Consider the following 14423-nt stretch of genomic DNA (forward strand, 5'->3'; position numbering starts at 1 on the left):
ACAAAATATCACATGTATCAGTTTACACATGATGTGCATGTGGCAGACAAAGTCCTATCACACATGTACCAGTAGTTTATAGTACAGTTAGTCAGAGGAAAGTTGAAAGTGAAGAAAAAGGAACATTTCCAGATGAGGGAGGAAATGGGCAGGACAAGATGAGCAATAAAAAAGGCCAAATATTTCTTCCCCCACCCCAGACATACATATATAAATAGTGAGAGAGTGATTTCCCCTGCTCGCTGACTGCTACTCATTTGCTGCATCTCTCTGGGACCACACACCATCCCTCCAAGATGTGGGCAAAGGTACTGTCTTGTTTCTTTGCACTGTAAGATGCACCTTTCTGTTTAAGCTTTTGTATCCTCATTCTATATGTTTCAGTAGGTGTGCATCACACTATGGAATATGTGGTTCACCTGCTTTAAATGACTCGTGTACCTCAAGATAGTCTTAATGCTTTAGTACAAAGCCGAGTGAGAACTTACCTGTAATTGTGGGTACAATTCCGGTCACCATTGCCAGAAGAGAGAAATCCAATTGGAACAACGCAATGAAAAGCTACTAGCATAGTAGGCATGAGCCTGTATTATAAAGGAGAGAGCAGCACGGTTTATTTAACTTAGCGAAATGAAGGCCACAAGGAAATATCATCACTCTGTATGGATATGTGCAGGGGAGTAGAGGAAGGGCAAGGATGAGGGGAAATGAAAGGAGACAATTTCCAAAGAGAGAGAAGAGCTATACTCAGTAATGCCAATACAAAAAAAGCAGGTGTGTTTATAGACTGGTTGTAAATAATATATGCCTCTACAGAGAGAAGTTTCTAATGGTTGGAGAAGGGAAGTTCTAGATTAGTTTCTACTAGAGATATTAACAGCAGCTAACAGCTCCAGTCAAGAAGAAGCAGGCTGAGTTTGCATAATGGGTCAATGCTCAATGGGAAAGCAAAAAAAAAAAAAAAAAAAAATTAGAAATAGTATTCCCAGATCAGCAGGAGCCAGGAACAAGGAGCCACTGCTTTTCAAAGAGGTGAGATCTTTTCTTGGAGAAAAGCTGGGATTCCAGCTGGGCACGAATTCAATGGGAGCTGGGAGCCAGGAGCGGCGGGTGCAAGGTAGGGCTGCCAAGTCCCATTTCCCACTGAGCTCCAAGCTCAGCAACACTTGGGATGGTAATTCTGCTACTCAGGGAGATTAAATCTTGCCTCCTTGTGTGGTAGTGGCTGCACTGGATGGAAATGCCACTTTCCCACTGATTTCAGTAGCAATAAGAAGGTGCTATGGAAAGCCAGATGGTTTTTGCTTCTATTTGTTTTATATATGTATGTGTATAGATATAGATATAGATGTCTTGCAAAGTTACATCACCTGCAGTGCTTACCCTCAAGGACTCAAGTCAGGGAGGAAGCACCAGAAATACAGAACAGACAAGGACACTGATGAAAGTAAAAATAAAATATAAAGAACACTGTGGCATTTCTGGGAATAAAAAGAGGAAGAATTCAAACCTTAGTTTTGCTGATGCAATTCATGTAAGCAGGGCAGGGCAACAGAAATGGCCAGCATGCTAAGCAGTAGCCCAAAACAGAAAGAAAAAAAAAAGAAGAAAAAAAAATGTTTTCTTTAAATGATGAGAAATATCTACTTCTTTTATTTTTGTTTCCTCTCCCAGACAATTACGGGAAATTTTGCCAGTGTGATTCATGGTTTGAATGCAAACCACTTGACAGACCAAGTCATTCAGAGAAGCAAGCGAATGATTCTGGATACCCTTGGAGTGGGGCTTCTGGGTACCAGCACTGAGGTCTGCCACAAAGTGACACAGTACAGCAAGGTAAGGTGTCTGGCATTCATAGCATACCCTAAGGTTTAGCTTTAAGAAAAGCACGGGAAAATTTGGGCTATAAGGGGAAACTTTGTCACGGTGAAATTCTTTTGGGGATGGAAAGAGAGACACAGTGTTCTTCCCACTGGAGACAGGGAAAATCCATTGCTCGAGTTACTTTTAACTCTGGATGGGCAAAAGTCTGTGTAACAGACTGTATGCTAAGACCCCCCACTGCAAACACAGTTAATTAAGAATCCCTTCCTTTCTTTCACCTATGAAATGTTATTAAAAACATCAGCAAAGCAAACATCACTTATCACCAGACTTACAAAAATAAGGGACTGTTAAAGGGACGGAGAGTTGGTAGTGGGTTACTTCCAGTCCACAAAACATAATTGTTGTCTGAGGTACATTGGTCATGTTTCTCCTCCAGTCGTGTTTTCCTTAAACTAGAGGAGTATTTGACCTTGACGAGAAGCCTTCCCAACACAGGAGCGCATCAAGGAGGAGGGGTTTAGCCCACTGTTTTATTGGTCAGACCTGTTTAGTTTGACTCAGGCTTCAGAGCTCTGTGTGCCAATATGTCTCTTTGTACAGAGATCCCCCCTTCCCAAACCATGGTAGCTTATGCCCTTTTATTTAATTCCATAAAGATCTCTTCGTTGGCTGAACGATCTGCACAGAAAAAGGAAAAGAGCAGAGCCCTTTACAGTATGGGGATACCAGCATCAGGAGGCCATATATCATTTACTCAGGGCCTACTAAAATATAGAAAATCAGAACCTTTAACTGGAGATCTTCCCCAACAAGATGATGACAGTCCTGAGGGAACTGCCAATGGGCGGTGAGAAGGGATGTCAGTGTCCAGAGGTGTGAAGGTACTGAATGGCCAGGTGGATGGTGTTGGTCTGCCCCCTGAGGTCTGACTGGATGGAAAGAGCCCTTGACGTAAGCCAACAGGAAACCGAGTTTCTTTTCATACTTTCTGATAGAACAATATTTTTCTCATAAAAGGGAACAGCTGGGTCCCAAGAGGGTATGGTCTGATCTCAGTTACATCAGAGATATGGCGCACATTTATCCTTGGGTTCAGGACTTTGAATTAATTGATGTCAATCTGTTTCAGATCTACAGCTCAGATATATCCAGTACCATTTGGGGCCACTTGGATTTCCGACTGCCTCCTCTGTATGCAGCTTTTGTGAATGGAGTGGCTGTAAGGGATGCTCTTTTATTTGCTCTTAAATCACACTAATTGATACCATTCTCACTCTAGAGAGAACAGAATGCTCCTAAAATCTTAGTTTACTTTATTCTTGTGCCCGAAGCCTGCTACAAATCTTTCCTAGACTCTTCTCCTAATGTGCGTCAACTTTCTTCCAATAAGACTGGGCTTAGTGTATAATATATCTGATCCAACTCAACAGCATCCCTTACCTTTAATGTGGGACTTGGGGCTGTTTTCAAAGGTCAGAACTCTACAGCTTGTTACAACCTTGCCACAGCCGCATTACAGAGACATACTCCAGCTCTCACTGACTTCACCAGGATCCAAATTTCACCCAACTGGCAAAGTACAGTTACAGAAAAACACAAATACACAGATACACATATACATACACACATATAATATCACAAGGCAATTTAATCTTCAGTCATGCAGTTTGCAAAAGCCAATTACATATTTTGAACACATACTTTGTCAGTAAAGCAGTAACTGACTCCTCAGACATTTGTCTAAATTCAGATTTAGGCTGAAACCATTTGAAATCGAAAGATGCGCCAGAGGTGGAGTAGACAAATTTGGCAATTATGCAAAACTAGGGAAGGTGACCCACCAAGGAAATGGTAATATTAAGCCTATCTAAATTAGTGTGACAACAAAATCAGAGGTCCAATTTGACACCTCATTTCCAATGTAGAGAAAATTACCTTGGAAATGAGATCTGGTACCTCTCAGCTCCTTGTAGCCCGTGTGATATTCAAATCTGGCTGTTAGCATGTGTATGATCATTTCAGTTTACATCTTGGTCACAACTCAATGCTAGGCGCTTACTGAAGACACCAGGAAGGCAGCTTATCAGGTATTGGGCACAACTGTCCTTATCCCGCACTGCAGGGCGTCTTCCCAGCTGGCGTCAAAGTTCTTCAAGGCAGGGACTGGGTCTTCTTCTGTCTGTTCAGGAATGCAGTCCTCCGAAGTGTGTATTCCCAGTACTGTGGGTCAAGACCTGAGCACTGGGGAGCCTGACCACCTTCCCGGTTTGCTCTCAAGTAAGACGTGGGTGAATAGGTGTGAAAGCTCAGCTTTTGAGGCATTATTATGTTATTAAAAATGCTGTCCCTGATGCTCTCAATTCCTTGGAGGTTCTCAAAACTTTGGGGGGTGGTTCTGACAAGCAGTACATTGCAAACACTGAGTGCACAGCTGGGAGCACTCTGCTACCAGAACAGCAGCCGTATGCCATGCTGGCAATGCCCAAAATCTTCCCGAGCAGCTGGGCTCTGGGCATGGGAAAGAGGAGGCGTGTCTCTGGATACTCTCAAGGGCTACCCAGCTCGTCCCAGTTTTAAGACTGTAGTTTGCTCCTACTCCCAGCAACCCCAGGGAGTCTGGTTCCTCGTGTGACAGGTCGTGTTTCGACGTGCTGAAAATTCAGGCTAAAGCCTCATGTACATTTGTAGGCTTGTGCCTGTCGCCTGTGGACAGTTGCACTAGAGAAGTTGTTTCGATACAACTTTCAGTTAGCACTACGGATTCAACTGCTACAGCTTTAATGGTGTGAGCCCTAATGGCAGCATCAGTTGCAGCACAGGGGAAGTAATTTCATTATGTCTATATACTGTTTTGGAGGAAGTGAAAATTCACCATTCACATGGTGGACTTAGAACTGCTGCTTTAATTATACCAATCTAATTAAAGCAGCAAAAGCCTATTGTAGGAAAGAAGATTCATTGTCATACTGGTTCTAGACTGATGCAACTTGAATTAGAATTGAATTATACTCCTTTGAGGCAAGATTTGTATTGCATTGCCACTTCTCACTGAGCCATGTTGGTACTAAAGGTCTTAAAAGAAAGACTTTTGAAGTTCTGCTTTCTAAAGAAAATCTAGTTCTTCAGTCCTTTTCTATACCAGTTACAGTAGTTTCATTTGACTGAGCCAATTTTGCCTAGTCACAGTTTATTTCTGATGACAAGTCAAGGCTTCTCTTTCCATTAGGTGCACTCAATGGATTTTGACGACACGTGGCATCCAGCCACACACCCATCCGGGGCTGTGCTCCCTGCCGTGATTGCACTCTCGGAGGCCTTTCCTCAGAAGAAAAAGATCTCAGGTCTCGATCTGCTCTTAGCTTTCAATGTGGGAATCGAAGTGCAAGGCAGGCTGCTGCGCTTCTCCAGCGAAGCCAGGAATATTCCAACAAGGTAAATAGAAATGCTTCAAGTAGAAAGTTGAGTGGAAGGTTTTTTTTCTCAGTGTTAATATACTTAATTAAATGCCAGTTAAAATACAAATGGCACAGTTAATCATATTTTCTATGTTGTTTGTCTGGAAATTTAGGAAAGGTTCATCTCAAACATAAATACACTTACATGACTCCTACGGCTTAGCTAATAGATGTCTTTTTGAGAGCATTGATCAGTTTACAAGAAGGAGGTGATGATGTCCCTATTTATTAAAAACAGCAGCAAAAGGGCAACGTTTAACAGCAGAAGTCTCAGGCTTCCATGAATACCTACAATCATGCCTCACTTGGAAACAGTGGCTTGCTCTCAGCAGAAAGGAGTCACCAGTGCTGGGCTCAGAGCAGAGCCCAAGAAGACGGGGTGTGATTAGGGGAAAGCCTTGAAGTGTGGGATGGACTAAATGTCCTCCTGCTATTTTCTGTGTGTTCCTTCTACCGATTTTGCAAAACTGGTTCAGAATAACAAAATTTGCTTCCCCCAATATGTAAAATTTATAGATGACTATAAATTATTTACAGATAATTTATAGATGACTATAAACTGTGACACTTTTGCCATTATTCTGTTCAGTATGCCTTGAACTATGAGCAGTTCTAACATTTCAATTGCTTTCTGGGGAGGACCTATTGTAAGTGGTACCATTCCAGTTTAACTTGTTCCTGGGGAAAAGCGACAACCTTTTCCGTTAGGACTGCACATGAACTCTGAATGTATGTTTCTTTATGGTCCAATCCGTTTTCCACAGCAGTGAAAGGAAATTGGAGCTTGTGTACATAGTGAATTCAGGTGACTTTTTGAAATATGGTAATGAAGAGATTTTGTTTTCTCAGGTTTCACCCACCGACTGTGGTTGGTACAATGGGGAGTGCAGCAGCTTGTGCTAAACTGCTAGCTCTTGACCAGCTGAAATGTAAAAACGCCTTGGCTATTGCTGCCTCCTATGCAGGTGCCCCACTGGCTAACGCAGCAACCCAAACGAAGCCCCTCCATGTTGGCAATGCTGCTAAGCATGGACTGGAAGCAGCTTGCTTAGCATCACAGGGCCTTCAAGGAAACAAACAGATCTTGGACATGGAGTCGGGGATAGGTGCCTTTTATACAGATTACAACCCACAGGCTCTGCCAACCTTGCAGTCCTATCCCTGGCTGTTGGACCAGCAAGATGTGGCCATCAAACGCTTTCCTGCTCACCTTGGAACGCACTGGGTGGCTGATGCAGCATCTTCTGTTAGGAGGAAGCTTGTGGAGAGCAGTGACAACTTGCTCCCCCTTGATAAAATTGAGAAAGTCATTCTCAAAGTCCCAGAGGTCAAATATGTGAGCAGACACAGCCCAACCTCAGAGCATGAAGCTCGACACTCCTTCCAGTTTGTTGCATGCTCTGCTTTGCTGGACGGCAGCATGTCGGTCCAGTCCTTTGCCAGTGAGAACATTCACCGGCCAGCCTTGCGGGAGCTCCTCTGCAAAACACAGCTGGAGCACCCTCCTGATAACACACCTAGCTTTGAGAGTCTTTACTGCGAAGTGAGTGTCATACTTCGGGACGGCAACACGATCAGCGACCGCTGTGATACATTCTACGGCCACTGGAGGAAACCTCTGAAAAAGGAGGACTTGGAGAAAAAGTTTCAATCCAATGCCTCCAGCGTCCTGCCTGCAGAAGCCACAGAAGGCATTATAGAGACAGTGTACAATCTGGAAAAAGTAGAGGACTGTTCTGTATTAAGTACGTTTTTATCAGGACAGTCAGCTAGAGCGCTTTCGGAGAAGCTGCGCTTCCTTTGAATGTTCCAACCAACAGCTAGACGCTGTTCACAAAGCAAACACAAAATTCAGGACAAACTCTTATTTAGTGACTCAAGCACTTGTAAATAGGACTCCTGTAACAGAAGAGCCATGCTCAGTCCAATATTGTGTTTTTTTGACTAAGTAAATAATTTAGCAATTACGTGCACAGCTCAGTCAGGCTGAACATAAGATCCTCTGCTGGCACAGTTGACTTCCAATTATCTTTATACCTCTAGGGGCAGAGCACTGCTTGCGTGCGACACAAAAATTTCCCTGCCAAAAATGTCTGTATGTTCTGCTTCTGCTAAATAACCCCATACAGGAAATCCAAATTCTGGAGGAGCATGGAAATGCTGTGTCCATGAGAAACATCACTGTGAGAAGGACAGAGAATAAAAGCCTTTATATATTTATTTCTGTAGATTTAGCTCTAAAGCCTCCTCGAAGAGGCCGCCTGTTACATCTGAGCTTTGACGTTTGTGCTAAAACAAACACGGCACACATGGAGAGTGGTAGCACTCGACACTCTGCAACACGTCAGGCTTCGCTGTAACGACTGGTCTTGCACTGATGAGGTAAAAGTTAGCGCCCTTCCTGACCGTACCGGCTGCTGAGCAAGAGGGACAACTCAACACTCCGTGTCATAAAAGCGTTATGTCCCAGTTCCACCTTTTGGCTGCGCTGTGGTACAGGTTTGTTCCTGCTGTATTCCCGCTGCAGTTACAAGGCGCTCGCTCAGCAAGGCATGATTAGCACTAATTAGTGATGACACGTTTAGATTACTTCGGGCACTGCAAAGCAGGGGCTACAGTACACCCGTTGTGACTGACAAGAGACCTGTGAGCATCAGAACACTTCTTACACTGAGACAATTAAGTGTCCACAGTGACAATCAACTTACCTTGATAATGAATTCTGGGAATTTTTAGTTCCTTCAGGAGTACAAAGCCTTGCCAGACTGTGCTTCTAAGAAAGGCTGACACCAACAGTTCACATTTGTAAGATCAAAGCACGTGTTCTAACATATATAAGATGTACCTTCCTTAGGGCACTAAACTATGTGTGCAAAAAAACCACAAAATATAGCTAATTCATTTTACCAACTAAACCTGAAATTATTTCATTTATAAGAGCAAAACTTGTGTGTTTTCCACATACAATGTATTCATTTGTACTTAAGCCTCTGACTCTTGGTTTATAAAGTCAGTTTATCTAGGGGGCTCTGCAAAAATTTCAGAAGTCCATTAGTTATACTTGCTTAAAGACATGCAAGGGAAGAAAAATAACCCCAAATAACCACATTCTTTTCTTTTTCCCTTCTTATTAGAAAGTAGAATTGAATTACTCACCTATACTGAAGCTATACAGACTCATTTACAGCTATTTCATCTGTAATTATAGCTGGGTAACACCAAATGTGAATTACTGATAATCACTGGTGATGTGATAAAACCCCATTGGACAAGGAGGGTTCCTACATCATCTTATCGAGACTGAATACATTCAGATTAATGAGAAAAAAAAAGGGAAACCCGCCCCCCACCATCACAACAACCTTCAACTCATGCTTTCTATTTTAAAAGAGAAATAAATAGGATAAACTTAGCAATAAACATTTGATGTATTACAGATTAAAAAAAAAACCAACAAAACAAGAACTGTGAAGGTTAATAGTTGCATTATTTTATTAATACAATCAAAGGAAACTAAATGCTTATGCTTAGCTAAATTGATTTCCTTGCAGAAGTCTGCATGCTTCCAGTCAGGCAAGTTTCAGGACTTCTTCTACCATTGTTCCAATTCCATCAAAGATTTCATGCAGAGGAGCCTTGCACATGAAAGCACAGGTAGTAACTATTTTATTGGCTTTATCCACATGGGATTCATTTACATTTTTGCAAATGTGCTTACATCCAAGCTCTGCTATAGCAGATGCCGTTTCAGCATCAGGAAATCTGTAAATAAAAAGACTGTAATTAACATAGAGATGATACAGCCATAAAGTTCTGCCAACATAGCTTGAATGAGAGAACCACAAGACTCTTTAAGTGACTCTTTAGCCCGTGATGATGACAAGGGAGTCAAACAGACTGCCACTGTGAGGTTCTCCCATCCCCTATGGACACAAGTGATCTGCTACCTTTGAAAGCAAAGCTGAAACGCAGAGCCACGACACGTCAGAAGGTACAACTCTGTTTTTAACAATCTTTCAATAAGTTTACAAGATGATACCAAGTGCAGCCATAACTGATCCTCAAAAGTTTGAGAGATGCCAACTAAACTTGCAGACACATTAGACCTTTTCCAACACCTCCATATAAGGTCTTCCACTGGGATTCTGCAAATTTTTTTTTTCCCTGAGGATAAGGCAGGAACAGGGGGGTGGAAGCAATCCCTCACTACCGCTGATGATGATAGGAAATTCCATTCAGAAGTTTTATCGGCAGTTGACAGTCCTTGAAGCAGCACTGACTTCTGCCTCCCCTAAACTGGCCCCAAACCACTACCACCAGAAAAACTTTATTAAAAATCTCTGAACAGACAAAACCCCACAGATGCAATTTAAATGGCCACTCAAATTAACCACAGGGTACCAAATTTCTGAATGCCAGCTGGCCAGATGCCCGTTCTTCATTTGCACATTTGCAACACGAATCATGGCCTTCAAAGGCACTGGGTAAGCAAATTCTGTATCTCACTTAATATGAGGTAAGATCTATCACTCAATTACCATGAATGTAACATGAGAAAATAACTTCATATCCTTGGTCACCTGCGTGTTTGCAGAGGCAGGATTCTGTAAAAGTCTCTTTGTTCTGTCACTTTTAGGACTGATGGATGCTACATCCAGTGACTCATTAGCACCCACGCAGCACAATAAAGCCAGTGCAGGAACCTGTGTTACCTTCGGTGGCTCAAAGTGACAGCTTAGGCAGGAGATAAGGCTAGCTAGAGTTTTCATGCTGTTAATTGTAACGTGTCTGTGGATGTTGATATCATAGAACATATCACAGACCAATGTATTTCTGAATTTAGGGATAAATTGTTCCAACGTTGTAGCGCACAAATCACCTGACCTCACAGATTCAGTCTGTCTGCCCTGAGAGTTCCGCGCCTGCTATTACCGTGCAAGTGAAAATTTGAAATAAGTGAAAAACGTCACTAGTAAGTCACCCAAAAGTTACTGGCACCAGAGACCTCAGACTTTTGCACAATAGACTGTCCATTTCCTAATCCTAATTCCCATGTAAATTATCTCCATCCATTTCCTTCTTACCTCCCATCTACGTTTTTATCTTGGCCGACCGTCACCTCACAACCAGGAAAGACTTTCGCTGCCAGGACTGGCGATATACAGCACAAACCAATGGGCTTTTTAGCACTGTGGAAAGCTTGGAGTGTGGACCTCACGTGCTCATTGACAGTGCAGTTCTTGCCGTCTACAGCCCAGGAACACAGGTTCTTTGCTACACCAAAACCACCTAAAAAAAAAACCCCAAAACCCAAAAGCTCAAATGTAAGACACTGCTAAAAGCCATTAAATTCAATACCAGAAAGAAGTTCTCCTTTTTTACAACATAATCACGGCATACGTAGGACTGTTAAGTTACTATACTGAAAGCTTTCAGCACATGAAACGTGATGGGTTTATAATGTTAAAGTTTAACTGCACATTTTTTTATACCACATATGTTACGTAGGCCACAAAGCTTAATCTTGCTTCAGTGAGTAACAAAGGGAGAAATAGGAAACCTCACATTCATTTGCTAGTGACTGGAAAAGCTGCACCATCTGATATGCACCCCTTGATAAGCAAGGGAGGGATCAGAGGAAAGGCCAATGATAGTTAAAGGTAGAAAGTGCAGTTCAGGAGAGTAATGCAAACAGTGGTTTGACCCTCTACAGTAATTTCACTCTCAAGTTTCAGTTCAGTACTTAAACAATTACAAGAGAGCTTCTTCCCCACCTAGAATTCTTTTTGGACTTAAAAAAATAAAGGTTAACACAATAAAAACAAAATGGATATTACATAAAAAAGAATTGCTAACATATGATATTCTGAGACGTACCACTTGTGAATGATAACATAATTTCCTATTAAAAATAATGCTGAATTTGTCTTTCTAGAAATTAGTTATAACAATCCTTTACTTGCATTTAATCTTTGTTTAATTGTACAGGCAGATCATATTTTACAGCACCTTTGTTTGCTGGATTTATAACCATCTGAATAATCAAAGTAAGAAGGTTATTAGTAAGTGTAACCATCCGTTATATTTGACTCCTTATGGAATGTGCACAACATCAACTTTTCTACACTAAACAAACAGAAATTTCCACAAGTATTTCAACAGACAACATCAAGAAGCTTTGCATTTTTAGTATTTTTCCTTCACTCTCACTTTCGAGTGTTATCTGGAATCTCTGAGGTAAGATTTTAATTTTCAAACTTAATAGGGTTTATTTCCCTCTAACAGTTATTACAGCAACCCCCCTGAGCCTGGGTTATAACAGCATGAAATTAACGTGGAAAATATTTGCTAGCGTCTTACTCCCTGATCAGCCCTGATGTCACGCACCCATTTTAGCGCTGCAGGTATGTTTCTCTGCGTTATACACACACTCCCTCTGCTGGCCTCACAACAGAAGACAGTGTAACTACTTCAAAATTAACTCTTGGGCACAATCGTGAAGGCAATATTTAACAGTACGATGAATATTCCGGAAAGTGATCTTCAGCAAGTCATAATTTCCTCGTGACGCTTTGGTTTCTTCATTTCTAAAGTGACTACAATCACCTCCGTCTGAAAGGCAATTTTGCGGTCTATGTTTATGGATAATTTTTTATTTAGTATAACTCGATCAGCAGCAGACCAGATACTTAAATAAAACAAAATGTACTCGCACCTGACAGGGAATATAATCTACTTGGCAACCTATTATTCTGCCAACAATTTCAGAGGCCCTAAAAATAAGGCATTTCCATATAACGTCAAGTTCTGGCCTTACTTTTCTAACCTGGTCAGTGTCCTTGTCCGCAAGTAGGTACTAAAGTTTTCACAACCTTTAGAAAGAAGGAACGGTGCAATGTATGACCTAACACCAAAAGAACACTCTGGCATTTTAAATTAATGAACTATAAATTAATAAATAAACTGAGATGACTTGTAAGCCCATGAGAGCTCGCTAAAACATTTTCTCATCCTCAAAAGAAAATAAGTAAGTAAAAAAGAAAAAACCCACATACCTCTCAAATTCAAGAGTATAATTTATTCTCTAAATGGATTTAAAAATAAAAAAGTAGCGGAGGCAAAGCAGTTATTTGCAATTGAAAAACCACAAATTATTTCCTTTTAAAAGCGTTTACCAGGGAAAATGACTGCATCGAATTCACTAGCTTTCAGTTCAGCCAAATCCTGAATGTTTCCTCTGGCCAATCTGGCACTTTCAACTAACACATTTCTCTTCTCGTCTGTTGGACTTCCTTTTAGGTGATTGACTACATCCCTTTGCTCAATACTGGGGGCAAATATCTTCACCTAGAAGATAGAGACGAAGCAATTTTGTGAACGTAAACAGAACTCATACATATCAGTCACAATAAAGATCATTTAATGAAAACAGGTTTTGTTCCTGATGTCTCTTATCCAAGAGAAGTGGACTCCACAGGATGGATCTATTGTATTAAATATCTAAAGCGACAGGTGACATATCAGGATGGGTAAACCCATCCATCCTCCCCATCCTATTCCTGCAGCTTTTTGACAAGAGTGCATTCTTACGCCAACATTAAGCTTACTGATTTTGCCAGGGCCTGCCTTCCCTCTGCAGATAACCCCAAGGACAAACAGAGCACCACAATTTATACCAGCAGCCTGACTGGACACACAGCTGAGCCTGCAGAAAGGCTGCTCTTAACTGTTACGGGATCAGAGTGCTAAGAGTTTTACAAAAAAAGTTTAAAAGGTAAAGATGCAAACTTTGCAAGCATTTCCAGTGCAGACTCACTTTCCTAAAAGACTGGTAGCAGGAAGGAAAAACAAAACACAGAACATATTTTGGTTAGGCACAAAAGGGGAAAGATGCATCAAAAATGTAAAGTTCTGTGGAAGGTGTACTGCAAGGGGCTGTTTTCACACATCTGTTCTGATGCTTGCTTTGCAGACTTCTCAGTGCTTGCCGCTTCTGCTAATTTCAGAGAGGACAATTTTGTTCTAAATATGGGGGATGCTGTTGTTACCATCAGACACCTGAGCGCGGCTACACGCAGACAGAAAGTGACCACCTTCCGCCGTCCGAAGCCACAGAGAGGACCAAAGCAGCTTTTTGACAAGAGTGCATTCTTACGCCAACATTAAGCTTACTGATTTTGCCAGGGCCTGCCTTCCCTCTGCAGATAACCCCAAGGACAAACAGAGCACCACAATTTATACCAGCAGCCTGACTGGACACACAGCTGAGCCTGCAGAAAGGCTGCTCTTAACTGTTACGGGATCAGAGTGCTAAGAGTTTTACAAAAAAAGTTTAAAAGGTAAAGATGCAAACTTTGCAAGCATTTCCAGTGCAGACTCACTTTCCTAAAAGACTGGTAGCAGGAAGGAAAAACAAAACACAGAACATATTTTGGTTAGGCACAAAAGGGGAAAGATGCATCAAAAATGTAAAGTTCTGTGAAAAGTGTACTGCAAAGGGGCTGTTTTCACACATCTGTTCTGATGCTTGCTTTGCAGACTTCTCAGTGCTTGCCGCTTCTGCTAATTTCAGAGAGGACAATTTTGTTCTAAATATGGGGGATGCTGTTGTTACCATCAGACACCTGAGCGCGGCTACACGCAGACAGAAAGTGACCACCTTCCGCCGTCCGAAGCCACAGACAGGACCAAAGCACACCACCGCATCCTGGTCCAGGCTTCTCCGACAGCTCCCAGTTACCGACAAAGCCCAGAAACAGCCAGCAGAAAACAAGCAGGTGAACCCGAGAGAGGGCGAGCGCCTGACTCCCGCAAAAGCGATGGGAAAGCAGACCAAGAATTTTAACCGGGCCCCATCTTCAGCTCCTTGCAGCCTCCAGCGCGCTGCGGGGACAGAGGAGCAGGGCAAGGCCTCCTGCCACGCCTCACTCCCGGGCTCAGCCGCCTGCGTGCGGCCGCTGCTCCGGTCAGGGGGGACATTCACGTCTTTGGGGAGGGGGATGAATAAAGAAAAGGGAGGGGGCAAGATAAGGATGGAGGTTATGGTTGAACAGGCTTTGTGGTGTGCAGGGGCGAGGAAAAGACCACCGTGAAGCGGGAGGGGCTCCGATCCCACAAACAGCGGGAGCCGCAGGATGGCCT

The 14423-nt window shown here is 42.4% G+C and overlaps 2 protein-coding genes across 2 annotated transcripts; one reads left to right on the forward strand and one right to left on the reverse strand.

Moving 5' to 3' along the window:
• The first annotated feature begins 246 nt into the window (after window positions 1-246).
• Window positions 247-7086, forward strand: IRG1 (immunoresponsive 1 homolog (mouse)). Its single transcript, XM_009332096.1, has 5 exons — window positions 247-308; window positions 1675-1836; window positions 2957-3046; window positions 5054-5259; window positions 6132-7086. Exons 1-5 carry the CDS (start codon window positions 297-299, stop codon window positions 7084-7086), a joined length of 1425 nt encoding a protein of 474 aa, XP_009330371.1. The 5' UTR covers window positions 247-296.
• Window positions 7087-8750: 1664 nt separating this feature from the next.
• Window positions 8751-13431, reverse strand: LOC103923688 (ES1 protein homolog, mitochondrial-like). Its single transcript, XM_009332097.1, has 5 exons — window positions 13376-13431; window positions 12873-12915; window positions 12458-12629; window positions 10367-10571; window positions 8751-9044 (listed from the first exon to the last, which is right to left on the reverse strand). Exons 1-5 carry the CDS (start codon window positions 13429-13431, stop codon window positions 8852-8854), a joined length of 669 nt encoding a protein of 222 aa, XP_009330372.1. The 3' UTR covers window positions 8751-8851.
• Window positions 13432-14423: the final 992 nt, after the last annotated feature.

Source organism: Pygoscelis adeliae, unplaced genomic scaffold (assembly GCF_000699105.1).
Source record: "Pygoscelis adeliae isolate BGI_AS28 unplaced genomic scaffold, ASM69910v1 Scaffold98, whole genome shotgun sequence".
Lineage (NCBI taxonomy): Eukaryota > Metazoa > Chordata > Aves > Sphenisciformes > Spheniscidae > Pygoscelis > Pygoscelis adeliae.

What these genes read in the sequence shown, in the direction of transcription:
- LOC103923688 (XM_009332097.1), bottom strand. Translation starts at nt 13,431, where the DNA reads ATGCACTCTTGTCAAAAAGCTGCTTTGGTCCTCTCTGTGGCTTCGGAC. An exon ending in CGATGCAGTCATTTTCCCTG is followed by an intron (nt 10,572 to 12,457) that starts GTAAACGCTTTT and finishes TTTTTTTTTTAG; the next exon opens with GTGGTTTTGGTGTAGCAAAG. An exon ending in GATAAAAACGTAGATGGGAG is followed by an intron (nt 9,045 to 10,366) that starts GTAAGAAGGAAA and finishes TTTTATTTACAG; the next exon opens with ATTTCCTGATGCTGAAACGG.
- IRG1 (XM_009332096.1), top strand. An exon ending in AAGTGACACAGTACAGCAAG is followed by an intron (nt 1,837 to 2,956) that starts GTAAGGTGTCTG and finishes AATCTGTTTCAG; the next exon opens with ATCTACAGCTCAGATATATC. An exon ending in GCCAGGAATATTCCAACAAG is followed by an intron (nt 5,260 to 6,131) that starts GTAAATAGAAAT and finishes TTGTTTTCTCAG; the next exon opens with GTTTCACCCACCGACTGTGG.